Source organism: Cyrtonyx montezumae, unplaced genomic scaffold (genome assembly GCF_038088225.1).
Source record: "Cyrtonyx montezumae isolate F1298 unplaced genomic scaffold, pur_monq_1.0 scaffold_4, whole genome shotgun sequence".
Taxonomy (NCBI): Eukaryota; Metazoa; Chordata; class Aves; order Galliformes; family Odontophoridae; genus Cyrtonyx; species Cyrtonyx montezumae.
Window position 1 is genome coordinate 7528301 of NW_027072045.1, and position 14476 is coordinate 7542776.

A 14476-nucleotide genomic window follows, 5' to 3' on the forward strand; every position below is an offset into this window, starting at 1 on the left:
CCAGGGAGAACTTGCTTGCTGAAGTGATGATAATGCTAACATTACCATAACTCCTTATCATCCTTGACTGGAAAGAATTTATTTTTAAAGAATTTATTATAAAACAACATAAAAGAACAAAGCAACTCTTTTACATTTATTCAATTAAGCACCACATTCCAAACTATCTTGGAGCTGCTTTAAAAATCCAGTGTAGTTTGTCCTTATTAGGGTATGTACTTTCTTATCTTTAGTGCTGCCTGTATCAAAGCAGAGTATGGCTTACTAAAGTGATATACTTATGTTATAAAGATTCACTAATAATAAACTAGAGCTCTGAATGCATTTCTGTGATGTGGTATGTAATATTTCAGTGCTTTTTAAGTTCCTGAGTCTGCCTTGCTATATATCTGTGTTTTAAGGACTCCTAATCCTGTTCATACACACACTCAATTTTAAATAGTTAGGAAATTAGTTTAAATAGGAATACTGCTGACCTTTTTAAGACACTGATCTGAACACACTCAACGGACCATCTTTTCTAGCAGGCAACATCTACTTGAAGAGATTCCATTCCCAGGCCTACTGCACACTTCCAGTTGCCCGTCCAGGGACCTCGTGCTTACTTCCAGCCTGGGAATTAAGTCTGGAAATCAAAGCCACATCTCCCACCCAGCAACACTTGACATTTTCTAAATAGATGGAAGTTTGAATATATTATTTGTGTCTATGACTTTATCTTTAAAAAATGTGACAGTAACAAAGAAGATTGCTGGTATCCTCATCTTGTGCAAAACCACTAGAGGCAAAAAGGGCCGATCAATAGCCCCTCCTCTTATAGACACATAAGCTGCATAAGTATGCACATGAATATAAATCCTGTCCTCACTTGAGTCAGTGGAAGTTTAGCAAACTCAATCCAAATCTGACTAACATAATGCCTAGAGAATCACGGTTCTTTCTTCAGTGAGACAGAGACAGCAAATTGCAAAAACAAACGCTTTAGCACTCTAAACTGGACTGTTACACATACACATCATCCTTTCTGGAGGAGTAAAAATGAGTTTCTTCTTTACCTGTGCTATCCAGTTCTCTATCACATACTTCTGCGTCACGCAACCAGCATCATTCTTTATGAAACAAAATGCATTCAGGATTTTCCTCCTTAGTAAGCTACTCCTAACCTCTAATCAAGGGAAATCCATGGACATGAATAGCAAGGGGGTGTTGAACTCTGAGAGATAAAAGAGAACTAAAAGTAACAGCTATGATCTGATGGTATTTTTTTAACACCAAAGTACTGATTTAGATTATGTACTGATGGGATACAATAATGTAACTACAAATAGGATAAGACTAGTACCATGTTTTATTCACTCTTGTTTAGGGAGAACAACCACATACACTTGAGCCTAGGTCAGTACTGCACTCCCTCTCTACAAACTCCCCATACTGGAAAGTGCTTTCAGCATCAAATCAGGTGAGCTCAGAAGCCACTCATCCAGACCCAACGATGCTCTCAGCACAGTCACTGTGAGATTTCTCAGGTATTTTTATTTTCAGCAGATCTTCATCTGGAACTTAATATCAGAAACAGTATCCAATACCTAGAAGTGCTCAGGAATCTGATGAGCAGTTTTCATGTTTTTCTAATTCACAAACAAGATTTACACACTGTGGAATAAAGAAACTGTGCAAGAAACCATCACTGCAGGTACAGATATCGTACTTTATGTGGAGGGCACTGGAAAGACATGGAATTCAAGATGTTACTGAGTTTGACATCTGTTAAGATGGCAACTGCTAATCCAAATGTTTTTTCTGCTACAGATAATCATCATCATCCATTTTGTCAAGATTTAGGGAATTCTTTATAGAAAATGAGTCCGTCAAACTAAATAGTATAGGATTCCTGCTGGAAATAAAGTCACCACTCTCATGTTATGTTCCTATCAAAGACAGGTTTATATTTACGTCAATATCTTTTTTCTTGACCTAAATCTACAGCGAATATGTAAAATATTAAAGTCTACTGGTATTACTATTCAGCAATACCATAAACTCTTTAAACACTTAATGACTATTTACAGATTGATTTAGTTTGAGAAGACAGACAAAGCTGTCTCACGTCAACGATGTTACTAACGTGACTTTCTGTGCCATTCATGTTTATGGAGCAGAAGATGGTATCTCTGAGCTTGTACTTTGCATTGGAAATGCCTGAAGAGATGAGAAGGCCTTATGCATTTCGACTAAGTCTACACTGATTCGTCATGCAGTCATATCATATATGCAACATACATTTAGAGCAATTCACATTTTGAGTTGTCAAGAAAGACGATTCCTCATTAAAGCCTAATGATCTCATGAAGGAACCCTATAATTTTCCTCTACAATCAAGGAAAACTCCTTTCACAAGACAATGAAGGCTAAAGCCTCAATGCCAGAATGAGACCAAACTAGAAGGGAAAGGAAAATTGATATACAGAAAAAGCATGCTTCCAAGGTATAGTTCAGACACAGTTCACTACATAGTAGTAATCACTTATAGCTGAAGTGATTATTGCTTTATTTTATTTTTGTTTGTAAAATTAGGGGAGGATTGCTAGGAGTAATTCAGAAAAAAAAAAAAAGAGTATTTCCTTGGGAATGTAGTTGTACTAAATAATCACCTAGTGGAAAAACAAGAAAAAAACTGCACATACTTTTGCCTTGTAAGGGTTATAAAGACTCTACCACTATTATAAGGTTCAGTACTTTCACTTAAATATTATCTATGTAAAACCTACATTGCCTTAAAAGTTCCCAGTAAGTTCACTGAAAGTATGGTCAACGCTGCTTGGGAGGATCTATAAATAGGATTCAATCATGCAACTTCAGACTGGACTTTGGAATGTGAAACACACAGTTATGTCACCAAGCACAGGTCCTTGTCCTGTTCCTCCCGGCAAGAATGCAGCTATCAAGAACATTTCACACTCAGATCAACTGTGCATTTAAGCATCACTTGCTTTCAACACTGAATGAATAAAAATAGAAGAGGACAACAGAGAAAGCTGAAAAAGCACACAGTAATTTAATATTGTATTTTTAAGCTGCTGGCCCTTCCCCTGCATTGTGTATTTCCTACATATATTAATGTCAATGCAAATTTCAGCACCGCTTTTGACAACAGAATTTAATTCATGGAGTTCATTCAACCAAAACAGAAGCTCAGTAGCCTCAATTAAAGATGTTAAGGAAGAATACTGTCTATCTGAATCTCAGCACAATGTTCGTCTTAACTCCCCTCCCTTAGAGAGACATTTTTATCAGCTTTCTGTTAAGAGGTATTTCACTCATTTAACCTCCTTGCCTCAAGTTTCAGCATCTGTATAAAAATGAGAAACAGAAGCTTGTTATCTCATGGAACTATTATCAGGATGGTAGAAAGTACAACAGTAGCATGTGCTGTGAAGATGAACTTATCTGTGCCTTCATTAACTTCTATGTATTTTTACCTTTAGAATAAATACAAAGCAAATTCTAATCACATAAAACTGTCTACCAATGGGGATACATCCAGTTTTCATAAAGATGGTATCATACCTTTTCAGGTCTTCGGTTTCTCTTGTCTGATTAAATGAGAACTTTATCCTTATGAACACAGATTTCCAGAAATGATCAGATACCTCAGTACTGAACTGCACATGGAATTAAGAAGTCTGACTCTGAAGTATACTTGGAGGCGAATTAACACAAAAAAATGTAATTCACTGAAACCATTTCCTCTATTGTCACAACAGATGTCAGCAACAGATTTGAGGACTTCAGTGGGCTTCATGTCATCTGGAATCCATGAGACAACTGAAATGTTACAACTAAGCTTTGTATTTACTTCACACCCTTGTGCCTACTGCCACAAAGTGATAATGACTTCTGAACACAGCCCTGGAGGATTAACTGAGGGCTTTTCTTGGTTCTGTGCATGGCACCTTTTGTTTAGATCATAAACTGAACTTAAGTTCACAACAAATAATACATTAAAAACGATGAAGCAAACAATGCAGTCTTTTAATTGATCAATACTTACTCTAAACCTTATGTAGGAGGATTAATCTTTGAAGAGATACAATTGATACAGGGAAAAAATTAATCTCTCAAGATGTATCCTTTCCCTCTGACACTGAAAAAGGTCAGAACAAGCTGTTTAATACAGCTTTCATCTTTTTTTTCTCCTCCTCTGATGTTTTGATTAGCATGGCTTTGGGCATTGGAAGGAAACTCACAGAAGCATTTAAAAACTGCAATATCCATAAATCTGCATTCTGAAAAAAGTGCTTCTTGTACAGTTTAAATTACACAGATCTATGGAAAATACAGAAGCATGAATCTATTTCCCATAAGCCATTCCAGTTCTGGTGAAAGTCAGAATTAAAATGATAAAATTTGGAATAATGAACCCTAAGTTTTTCAAACATGCATAAACTCCCACAGCTTGCAGTTACAGTAGAGAAATGGGCACCACTTTGCAGATGCAAACAGAAGTCATTTAGGAAACTGATTGTTTCATATGGGTTTACCAAATAACAAATGCATCCTATCCCATCTTAATGGACCTTAAGAGTATATCCTACCAGGTTCAGGCACCTTGCATTAACAGTACAACACTGACAAACCCTACCTAATGAGCTTTTTTAGTGTTAACAAACGTAAGGAAAAAAAGAAACCCAAACAAAAAACCTCACTGCAGCTCATGACTGTATCTATGCCATAAGGCAAATGTGCAAGAACAACAACAAACAGTTCTGCCTCCTTGTGCACAATCTGGCTGTTTCTGTGCTTCATCTTAAGACAGTGTTCCAGCGAGTGTCACCCATTCACTTGTTCAAAACTCCTCTGATTCTTCCAGTTTCCTTGGGAATGGTGACTTATTTGCAATTTTGGTCCCAGGAAAACATTGTTATCTTCAAATTTCTGTGGCACTCCCAAAAACACTGCACACGCACCAAGAATAAGCAAGCACTTCTACAAGCTGCTCATCACTGCTGCGATGAAATTTTGACAAATTTCATTTTAGTCAAGTAAGCTAAACCCCCTGGAAAGACTCCCTAAAACCTAAAACACACAGATCACTGCACAGAGTTCAACACCAACTACACGTTTTGAACTTCATTTCACAAATCCAATTAAATGAACGTGACACCATAATATAAGGTATCAGAAATACCTTTCGATAAGGTTGCATGGAGAAGAGCAGCCTGAGGCTGCTGCTCTGACATATAGGGCTGTTTTAAGAGACTCTTGCAGAAGCAGGAGGGAAAGGATCTGAGGCAGCTGTCTGCAGGACATGTTCAACCCAAGGATCATAGGAGGAAGCAACCTTAGAGCAAGCAGAGCGGGAGTACTGCAGCCTGGGATGGTGCAAAGGAGTCCTCACTTTTGTTTTATACCACTTTATGAGGGCTGTTCATGTAAATGACAACCACACACTCCAAGGAGAACAGAGAGCAAATCCTCTGTAACACTGACTTAAAGAGGCTTCAGTGACAACTCCACAGTCCTGTTAGGTAGAGGACTGTACCAACTCTACCTATTTTTTCATGGCAAGTTTTGGTCTGCCCACTGGAGGACCTGGAAAACAAGACTGCTCTCATACTGTGGTTATCTATAATTTGATCATTCCTTTCATATGGCAGTACGTGGTGTTTTGTCCTACTAAATAATAACAAAGCATTCCAAGGCAGATTTGCTGTATCAAAGCCATCTTCAAATTGTGCTTCCATTAACATACTGTCTGCCTTCTGCACCTGGATGACACTGGGCTAAGGGACACGTTTCTGTTAACATAAGTTCATAAGGTTGGAAAGGACCTATAAGATCATCTAGTCCAACCATCCTCCTATCACTATCTCTACCCAACTACTAAATTAAGTCCTTTAGCACCTCATCTAAACGCTTCTTGAACAGCGCTAGGGATGGTGCCTCAACCACCTCCCTAGGCAGGCCATTCCAGTGCCTGACCACTCTTTCAGAAAAGAAATGCTTCCTGAGGTCTAATCTAAATCTTCCCTGGCGCAACTTGTGGCCATTCCCTCTCGTCCTGTCATTACTTATCAGGGAGAAGAGGCCTACCCCCTCCTCACCACAACCCCCCTTCAGGAAGTGGTAGAGTGCAATAAGGTCTCCTCTTAGCCTCCTCTTCTCCAGACTAAACAATCCCAGCTCCCTCAGCCGCTCCTCATAAGACTTGTGCTCCAGGCCCCTCACCAGTTTTGTTGCCCTTCTCTGAACACGCTCCAGGGCCTCAATGTCCTTCTTGTAGTGAGGGGCCCAAAACTGAACACAGTACTCGAGGTGCGGCCGTACCAGAGCTGAGTACAGGGGGATGATCACCTCCCTGCTCCTGCTGGCTACACTATTTCTAATACAGGCCAGGATGCTGTTGGCCTTCTTAGCCACCTGGGCACACTGCCGGCTCATGTTGAGCCGAGCATCAACCAACACCCCCAGGTCCTTTTCCTCTCTACATTCTTCAAGCCATTCTGCCCCAAGCCTATAGCATTGCATGGGGTTATTGTGGCCAAAGTGCAGGACCCGGCACTTGGTCTTATTGAACCTCATCCTATTTTACTCAGCCCAGCTGTTCAGCCTATCCAAATCCCTCTGAAGGGCCTCCCTACCCTCAGGCAGTTTGACACATCCTCCCAGCTTTGTGTCATCTGCAAACTTACTGAGGGTACACTCAATTCCCTCGTCTAGGTCATCAATAAAGATATTAAACAAGATGGGCCCCAAAACTGACCCTTGGGGGACACCACTCGTAACAGGACGCCAGCTGGACTTAACTCCATTAACCACTACCCTCTGGGCACGGCCCTCCAGCCAGTTCTCCACCCAGAGAAGAGTGAACCTGTCCACACCACGGGCTGCCAGTTTCCTTAGGAGAATACTGTGGGAGACCGTGTCAAAGGCCTTGCTGAAGTCCAGGTAGACTACATCAACAGCCTTTCCCTCATCTACCTGTCTGGTCACCCAGTCATAGAAGGAGATGAGGTTGGACAAGCACGACCTGCCCCTGGTGAACCCGTGCTGGCTGGGTCTGATCCCTTTATTGCCATGCACGTGTCGTGTGATCTCCCTCAATAACATCTGTTCCATAACTTTCCCTGATACCGAGGTCAGGCTGACAGGCCTGTAGTTCCCCGGGTCTTCCTTACGGCCTTTCTTGAAGATGGGAGTCACATCGGCAAGTCTCCAATCTTGTGGGACCTCTCCAGATAACCAGGAATGCTGATAGATGGCAGAAAGTGGCTCGGCAATCACCTCTGCTAGCTCCCTCAGCACCCTTGGGTGGATCCCATCTGGCCCCATGGACTTATGGGAGTTCAGATGGAGGAGAAGATCTCTGACCGTCTCTGCTTGAATCACAGGGGGTGCATTATGCACCCCGTCCCAGACTTCCAGGTCAGGGCAAGTACCATTTGGATAACTGTCCTGTTTATTAAAGACAGATGTGAAGAAGGCATTGAGAACCTCAGCCTTTTCCTTATCATCTGTGGTTATATTGCCTGCCTCGTTGAGTAAAGGAGGGAAATTTTCCTTAGTTTTTCTCCTGCTGTTAATATATTTGTAAAAGGGTTTCCTGTTCTCCTTTACAGCAGTAGCCAGCCTAATTTCAAGCTGGGCTTTAGCATTTCTAATTTTCTGCCTGCAGATCTTGGCCAGTTCTCTGTAGTCACCCCAAGTAGCCTGACCCATCTTCCAGAGGACATAGACTCTCCTTTTCTCTCGGAGTCTCAACAAAAGATCCCGGTTCATCCACACTGGTCTTTTGCTCCTCCGGCTTGACTTACAGGACTCCGGGACTGCCTGCTCCTGTGCCTTTAAGATTTCCATCTTGAAGAGCATCCAGGCTTCCTGGACCCCTTTACCCTTCAGGAGCAAGTCCCAAGGGACCCTTGCAACAAGTGTCCTGAACAGGTCAAAGTCTGCCCTCTGGAAGTCCAAGGTAATAGTTTTGCTAGTCACCCTCTTGACGGCACCCAGAATAGCAAACTCCACCATTTCATGGTCACTCTGGCCAAGACAATCTCCAACCTTCACATCCCCTACTAGTCCTTCCCTGTTAGTGAAAAGTAGGTCAAGCAAGGCATCTCCCCTGGTAGGCTCTTGCACCAGCTGAGTCAGGAAGCAATCATCCACACATTCTAGAAATCTCAAGGACTGCTTCCTCTGCGCAGTATTGTATTTCCAGCATATATCAGGGAAGTTGAAGTCCCCCATGAGAACGAGTGCTGGCCATCGTGCAACGTCTACGAGTTGTTTATAGAACATCTCATCTATTTCTTCATCCTGACTAGGTGGTCTGTAACAGACCCCCACCACGATGTCACTCCTAAGGACTATCCCCCTGATCCTAATCCATAGACACTCTACTTTGTCATTTGCAACCACTAGTTCTTCAACATCAAAACACTCTTTGATATAGAGAGCTATGCCACCACCCTTTCTTCCCTGTCTATCCCTTCTGAAGAGCTTGTAGCCATCAATCCCAGTATTCCAGTCATGGGAGAGGTCCCACCATGTTTCTGTAATAGCTACAAGGTCATAGTTAGCCTGCCTCACAATGGCTTCAAGCTCTTCTTGTTTATTGCCCATGCTGCGTGCATTGGTATAGATGCACTTCAGCTGAGATATCTGCCTCACCCCTTTTTCCAGCACAGCCTCCTTAGGCGCTTTACTGGAGAGCCCTGTTTTATCCCCTTCCCCCGTCACAGCTAGTTTAAAGCTCTCTCAATGAGTCCAGCTAGCTCCTGTGCTAGGATTCGTTTCCCCCTTCGGGATAGGTGTGTCCCATCAACAGATAACAGGCCAGGAGCCGAGTAAACTGTCCCATGGTCAAAAAACCCAAAGTGTCTATCTCTACACCAACCTCTCAGCCAGTTATTCATCACTTGTGTTTTCCTAGCCCATTCTGTGTCCTTCACCGCCCCAGAAGGTATGGAAGCAAACACCACTTGTGCTCCCACCCCTTGAACTAATCGCCCTAATCCCCTGAAATCTCTTTTCATAGTTCGCAGACTTCTCTGAGATATTTCATTGCAGTCTGCCTGAACTACTAGTAATGGGTAGTAGTCGGTGGGGCGAATCAAGTCCGGGAGTCTTCTAGTAATGTCCCTGATTCGAGCCCCAGGGAGACAGCACACTTCCCTGCGGTTTGGGTCTGGTCTGCAAATGGGGCCCTCAGTTCCCTTTAGAAGGGAGCCACCCACTACGATCGCCTTCCTTTCTTTCTTAGTAGCAGCAGTCTCAATGCACGGAGGTGACTGCCTTGCCATTGGTGACCTCCTGCGGGAATCTTCCTGCACTTCACCCCTTATCACCTCTTCAACTTCCAAAGCTGCAAACCTATTGCTTAGGGGTATCTGGGGGCACTGGGGAGGCAGAGGGGGAGATCGCCCACGGCACCGAGTAGGGACTCTCTGCCAGCCCTCCCCATCCCTCAGATATCCCCCTTCTGCCCTACGGGGACAGGTCAGGGAGTCCACCAGAAACTGTGGGGGATCTCCCTGGTACCTTTCTCTCTGGCACTCTAGGGAGTTACTCCACCAGTCAATCTCCCTCTCACAGTCCCTGATGGCCCTCAGTCTCTCAACCTCCTCCTTCAATTCAACCACCATGTTAAGCAGATCTTCCACCTGCTCACACCTTGCACAGGAGAACTGCTTAGCACCCTCATCTAGTAGTAGCAGGCTCTGACACTCCTTGCAACCAGAGACCTGTGTAGCCACACTTCTAGGCAGACCTTCTGTCTGGGTCGCCACAGCCTTCTTAAGGCAAGCCCTCTGTCTTGTAGAGACCATGACAGAAAAAAAAATAAAAACAAAGAAGCGAAAAAAAAAAATTGAGAGTAAATAAATAAATAATGGTTTATAATAATATATATATAGATATGAATTGTAATGTGATACTTCGCGGCCCTCCCTGAGCCCTTCAGGGATATACCCCTTCAGCCCTAATCAGCTGAGGAGTGTGGGTGAGGGCGCTGAAACCCTGGCAACGCCTATGCCTCGTTAACACCTACCTCATTAACACCTGCGCCTCGTTAACGCTTCGTTAACCTCTCGCGAGAACAGCCGTTGGGACTAGCTGCTCTCACTCGGTTCCCGAGAGACTGGAACCTCCCGAAAACCCACCCTGTACCTCAATCAGCCACTGCAGCTCCGGCTGTGCCGACTCCAAAGCAGTTGATCACGACTCAGTTGATTAACGTTCTACTCAGTATAACCTCATGTTTCCACAACTCCCTCTAGTTACAGTTTGCTGAAGAGATTTATGTAGATGTTACAATCTTTACATTTTCCCTACCTCACCTTACACAAAACCGTATCAAAACTCTTAAAAAACCCTAAAAGCAGTCCGTTTTACCTATCTATCCTATTATGCTCTCAAAGAAGATTAAATCAACTTCATCTCCTCTTCAATTTATTCTTTAATTCTCCTCTTCAAGTTTTATTATCTTTTTTTAGAGATCTCAGCAGCCAACTGACTGGTAGAATGTGACTGAATATAAAAAAAATCCTACACTGGTCTGAAAACAGTGCATTTAGAAAATCTAATTTTGATATAAACGCAGATAAAAATTCAGCAATGTTAAACAGTGCAGATGACTAATCCTTTACAGGTGACTAATTCAGTGATTACTGTGTTCATGTTGATAACAATCATATCATTTAACATTTCATTTAACAATCAGGGCTCTCAAAAATAAAAGTATCAACAGCTACTCAGCTACTGGTAGATGCAGGAAAAAAAGCATCATGAAAATGGCAAAGTGTAATTAATGTATATTTTGAACAGTTCTGTTGACAGGATTAAGTTTCGGATGCACTGGAGCAGTACTTTTTGAGTTAGTATTCTCTCCCACTTCTGACCTAAACAGCTCTGCAACAAAATCCCATGGCAATAGGGTTCTGCGTTCAAGATAAAATGAAAACTGTACCATCCAGACAAAACTGTCTATAGGATCACAAAAAAATTATTAACAGCAATCCAAACCTGGTGAGATCCTCTTTCAGCTTTTCTTAAGTAAGATTCTGTAGGACCCTTAATTTGTAAGGGTCACTGACAGTGTTAAATGTAAAATTGATGCCTATGGCTTACTTTAGTAATAAAGCTGTTGGCAGTACACTGTATATCATCACAGTGTACTTGTACCCTAAGAATACTGTACAATCAGCATTCATTAACTACCCTTAAACTAAATGTGGTTTTTCCTCCATGATGCAGAGGTTTTATGCCTAAGGAGATCATTTCTCTCTCATTAAGAAACTTGCATTTGCAAGCACTAAATCATACTGAAATGGAAATATAAGAAAGGAGAACACTAACTCCCAGTTAATAACATTTTAAAGCATGGCACTTAAGTGATGTCAGGCTCAGGAGTGTGTTCAGATGATCAGGAAAGAAAACCACTTAAATCCTCAGAAGATGATTTTTGCATACTACCTTGCAAAGACTTCATCATTATCCCCTGATGCTTGGAAGGTGTTTCCTGAGGTGTTCTTCCTCTATCTGTTTGAATCTACCATGATCTAACAGTCTAACAATTTCATGTCATCTAAACAGGAATAAGTAGAAGTCACAAGATAAAATTTATTTCCTAAACTCAAATATTTACATGTGGCAAGATGTCTGTACGGTCAAGGAAAGGAACTTCAGACAATGCCCACTTCCCGTAAAATGCAGCTGCTTCTTCAGTCATCCTGGCATGCAGCACTGGCCTACCAAAGACAATCACCATTTCCTTCTGTATTTTGACCAAGCTTTTTGATGCAACTTTCTTCAAAAGAGTTGTTCCTCATGTCAGTTAACAGTTCATAGCTTTTCAGGATTCACATCAGAAAAAGTCTCAGCTGACAATAGCAGTACTTGTGCAAATGAAGCCACCAGTTTTTAGACCAGACTGTAAAGTACATCTTACTCTTTCATGTTTCAGGTTACTACCATAACAGGAAAACATACAGCAAACACTCACGAATGTGAGATTTTGTTAAAAGCTCAACTGAAACTGCACCTGAATTTCCAAAGGCCACATCCCATGGAGAGCTGATGGGCTGCTCCTCTCCTTTTGCTCCACCTTCTTTGTCAACACCTTGTATCCCAATGCCTGCTACAGTGCTCACGATCTCTAATTCCAGGTCAATCTGTAAGAAGGAAAATTATATACACTACATATACAACAGCAACCATAGTCAGTAGAGAGGTAATACAGATAATCTGAGATAGCTATGTAAAAAACTAAGTACCTTTGCAGAATCTCAAACCCTAATAAATTTCAGCTATTTCCTTCAGACCTATGAAGGAAAATTGTTAATATTACCATAATGCTTTCTGCTTGTGGTAGGAGGGTAAGGCAGCAGGAAAAACAACTGACAGCAATTCACTTCCAGATGCACCAAAAACTAACACTCATTTGGACACCAGTTTTAGAAGAAAGCATTAAAATTTTCTAGAGGTATTTCAGATGGACAATGGACATGGATATTTTAAACTGCTAAAGGAATATGCTATGAAATCTCAGATACTGTAAAATTATTTCTTGTCATTAGATAAAATAATCTACACGAAGCAAATTATTTTTGCAATTCATTTCATGTCGTGGAGGAAAAAAATATTTTTATTTCTGCAACCTAAATCTATTTATCTTTCCTTTGTTTACACTCTAAGTGGCTTCTAATAACTCTCTTTTAATAACAAAGTAATACAATACTGCTTCAGCAATTCCAATTAAATGTTAATAGCAACATTCCTATGTGCTAAAAACTTGCAAGTATTTAACAGAAGAAAACCTGCTGTGGATTAAAGCAGGTACCTCTACTTTATAGACACTAACACTTAGATATCCACCAAACCATAAGAATACAATACCTTCAGATAAGAATCTGCCACAACTGGAAGTGAAACAAAAACAATTTCTGCTTCCAACACTAAGAATAGATATTTCTTGTAACAGGAAAGTAAGAGTCACTAGAAGCAGCACATAACTTCATTTGAAAGGAAGAACAAAAGATACATGCTGCCCTTTAAAAAAACACCATACAAAAGCATTTTTAGGAAGATATCAGGCCAAATTCCTTCCTTGATGTTGACAGCATTTGTAGAGGTCACTTGGTATAAATTTTTAAGTAAGCAGGGCTAGGCACAAGAGATTAAATTCGCTTATGGAAAAATTACCTTTCTAATTAGATGATTTTCTGTATCAGCCACGTAAATAACATTATTTTTTATAGCAACTCCTTGTGGTGAGTTGAAAGCTGCTTCTGAAAATCTTCCATCTCTTCGTCCACTATTTGGACCTATAAATGAATCGATGCAAAGTCAAAATTCATTTTACAAAAAGAAACCCCCAAATAAACAGCCTATTTAAACCTGTAAGAGAATCACATTTTCTAAAAGATGCTTTCACAATGCCTTGTAGAGTTTACCTTACCTACATTTTGTGTTGCCTCATCTTAGTCACTGTGATGTTTAATTGCTATAGCCAAATACTAAGTTTTGAACTCATTCTCCACAAGTTCTCTGCAACTTTAAGATTATCTTTGAGAGAAAAGTCTTAGTAGGGGTCTACATCTCTCCTGTTCCATTTTGTTAAGAGACAATACTAATTGTGGAAGACAACACTCTAAATCTTTTTTTCTTTTACTCCTAATTACATCAAAGCAAGTCAGCAGCAATGATTTTAGACTCCAAACTCAATTCCATTTCAACGGTTTCAATTTCATCGGAAATACAATGAAAGTAGTATTTGATTAGCACCACTTACTCATTACTAATAAAAAGTCAGCACGAAGATGACATGCAACTAATTACATGGAAGAACAGTGAGAGTGGTGGAGTGACAGCCTTCTGCACAGCACAATGAAGAAATAGAGAGAAATGTGACCTCAAGAAAACAGTATCAGTGTAAGCATGGTATTTTAGACAGAGTAACATTTAAATTGCTTCAGCACTATGTGTCAGCAGAAGACATTTAGATACACAATTTACATGCGTAACATGACCCAAATATAGCAATTTCAACCTTTGTGCATGCCCACAGTTACTATTGTATTATCAACTTCATTACATTATTTTCTGCCCACAGAATCATCTAACTGAGTCACTAAAATACACAATCTTTTACGACTGTCAGAATACAATTCAGACATAACAGACATTTCCCCTTGGAAAGGAAAGCATTCTTATCTCTTTTCCCTATCTTGCTGCTAGATGTGGATATACATCACTTAAATTTAAATGCATATGAAGCTCTTTTGGAAGAAAGAAAAACTGTATTTTTTGTAATTCATATTGGCTGTCACATAAAAATACAGAACTTGGTTAATGAAACAAAGAAAAAGAATTAGAGACAGATCAACTAGATGCATGAGTTTCCCATTGACAGTACTATGCTATAACCCTCCCACATCCAGCAGAAGTGATTTTCTGAGAAACAAAATTCTGGCAATGCTTT

At 40.8% G+C, this 14476-nt stretch overlaps 1 protein-coding gene across 1 annotated transcript in view; it reads right to left on the reverse strand.

Moving 5' to 3' along the window:
* The window catches only part of NHLRC2 (NHL repeat containing 2), a 35576-nt gene that overhangs the window by 10795 nt on the left and 10305 nt on the right, over positions 1-14476 (reverse strand). The window contains exons 4-5 of the mRNA XM_065746031.1: positions 13198-13319; positions 12038-12167 (exon numbers count right to left, since the gene is read on the reverse strand). Of these exons, the coding sequence (XP_065602103.1) occupies positions 12038-12167; positions 13198-13319 (252 nt within the window). The remainder of the gene's footprint in view (positions 1-12037; positions 12168-13197; positions 13320-14476) is intronic.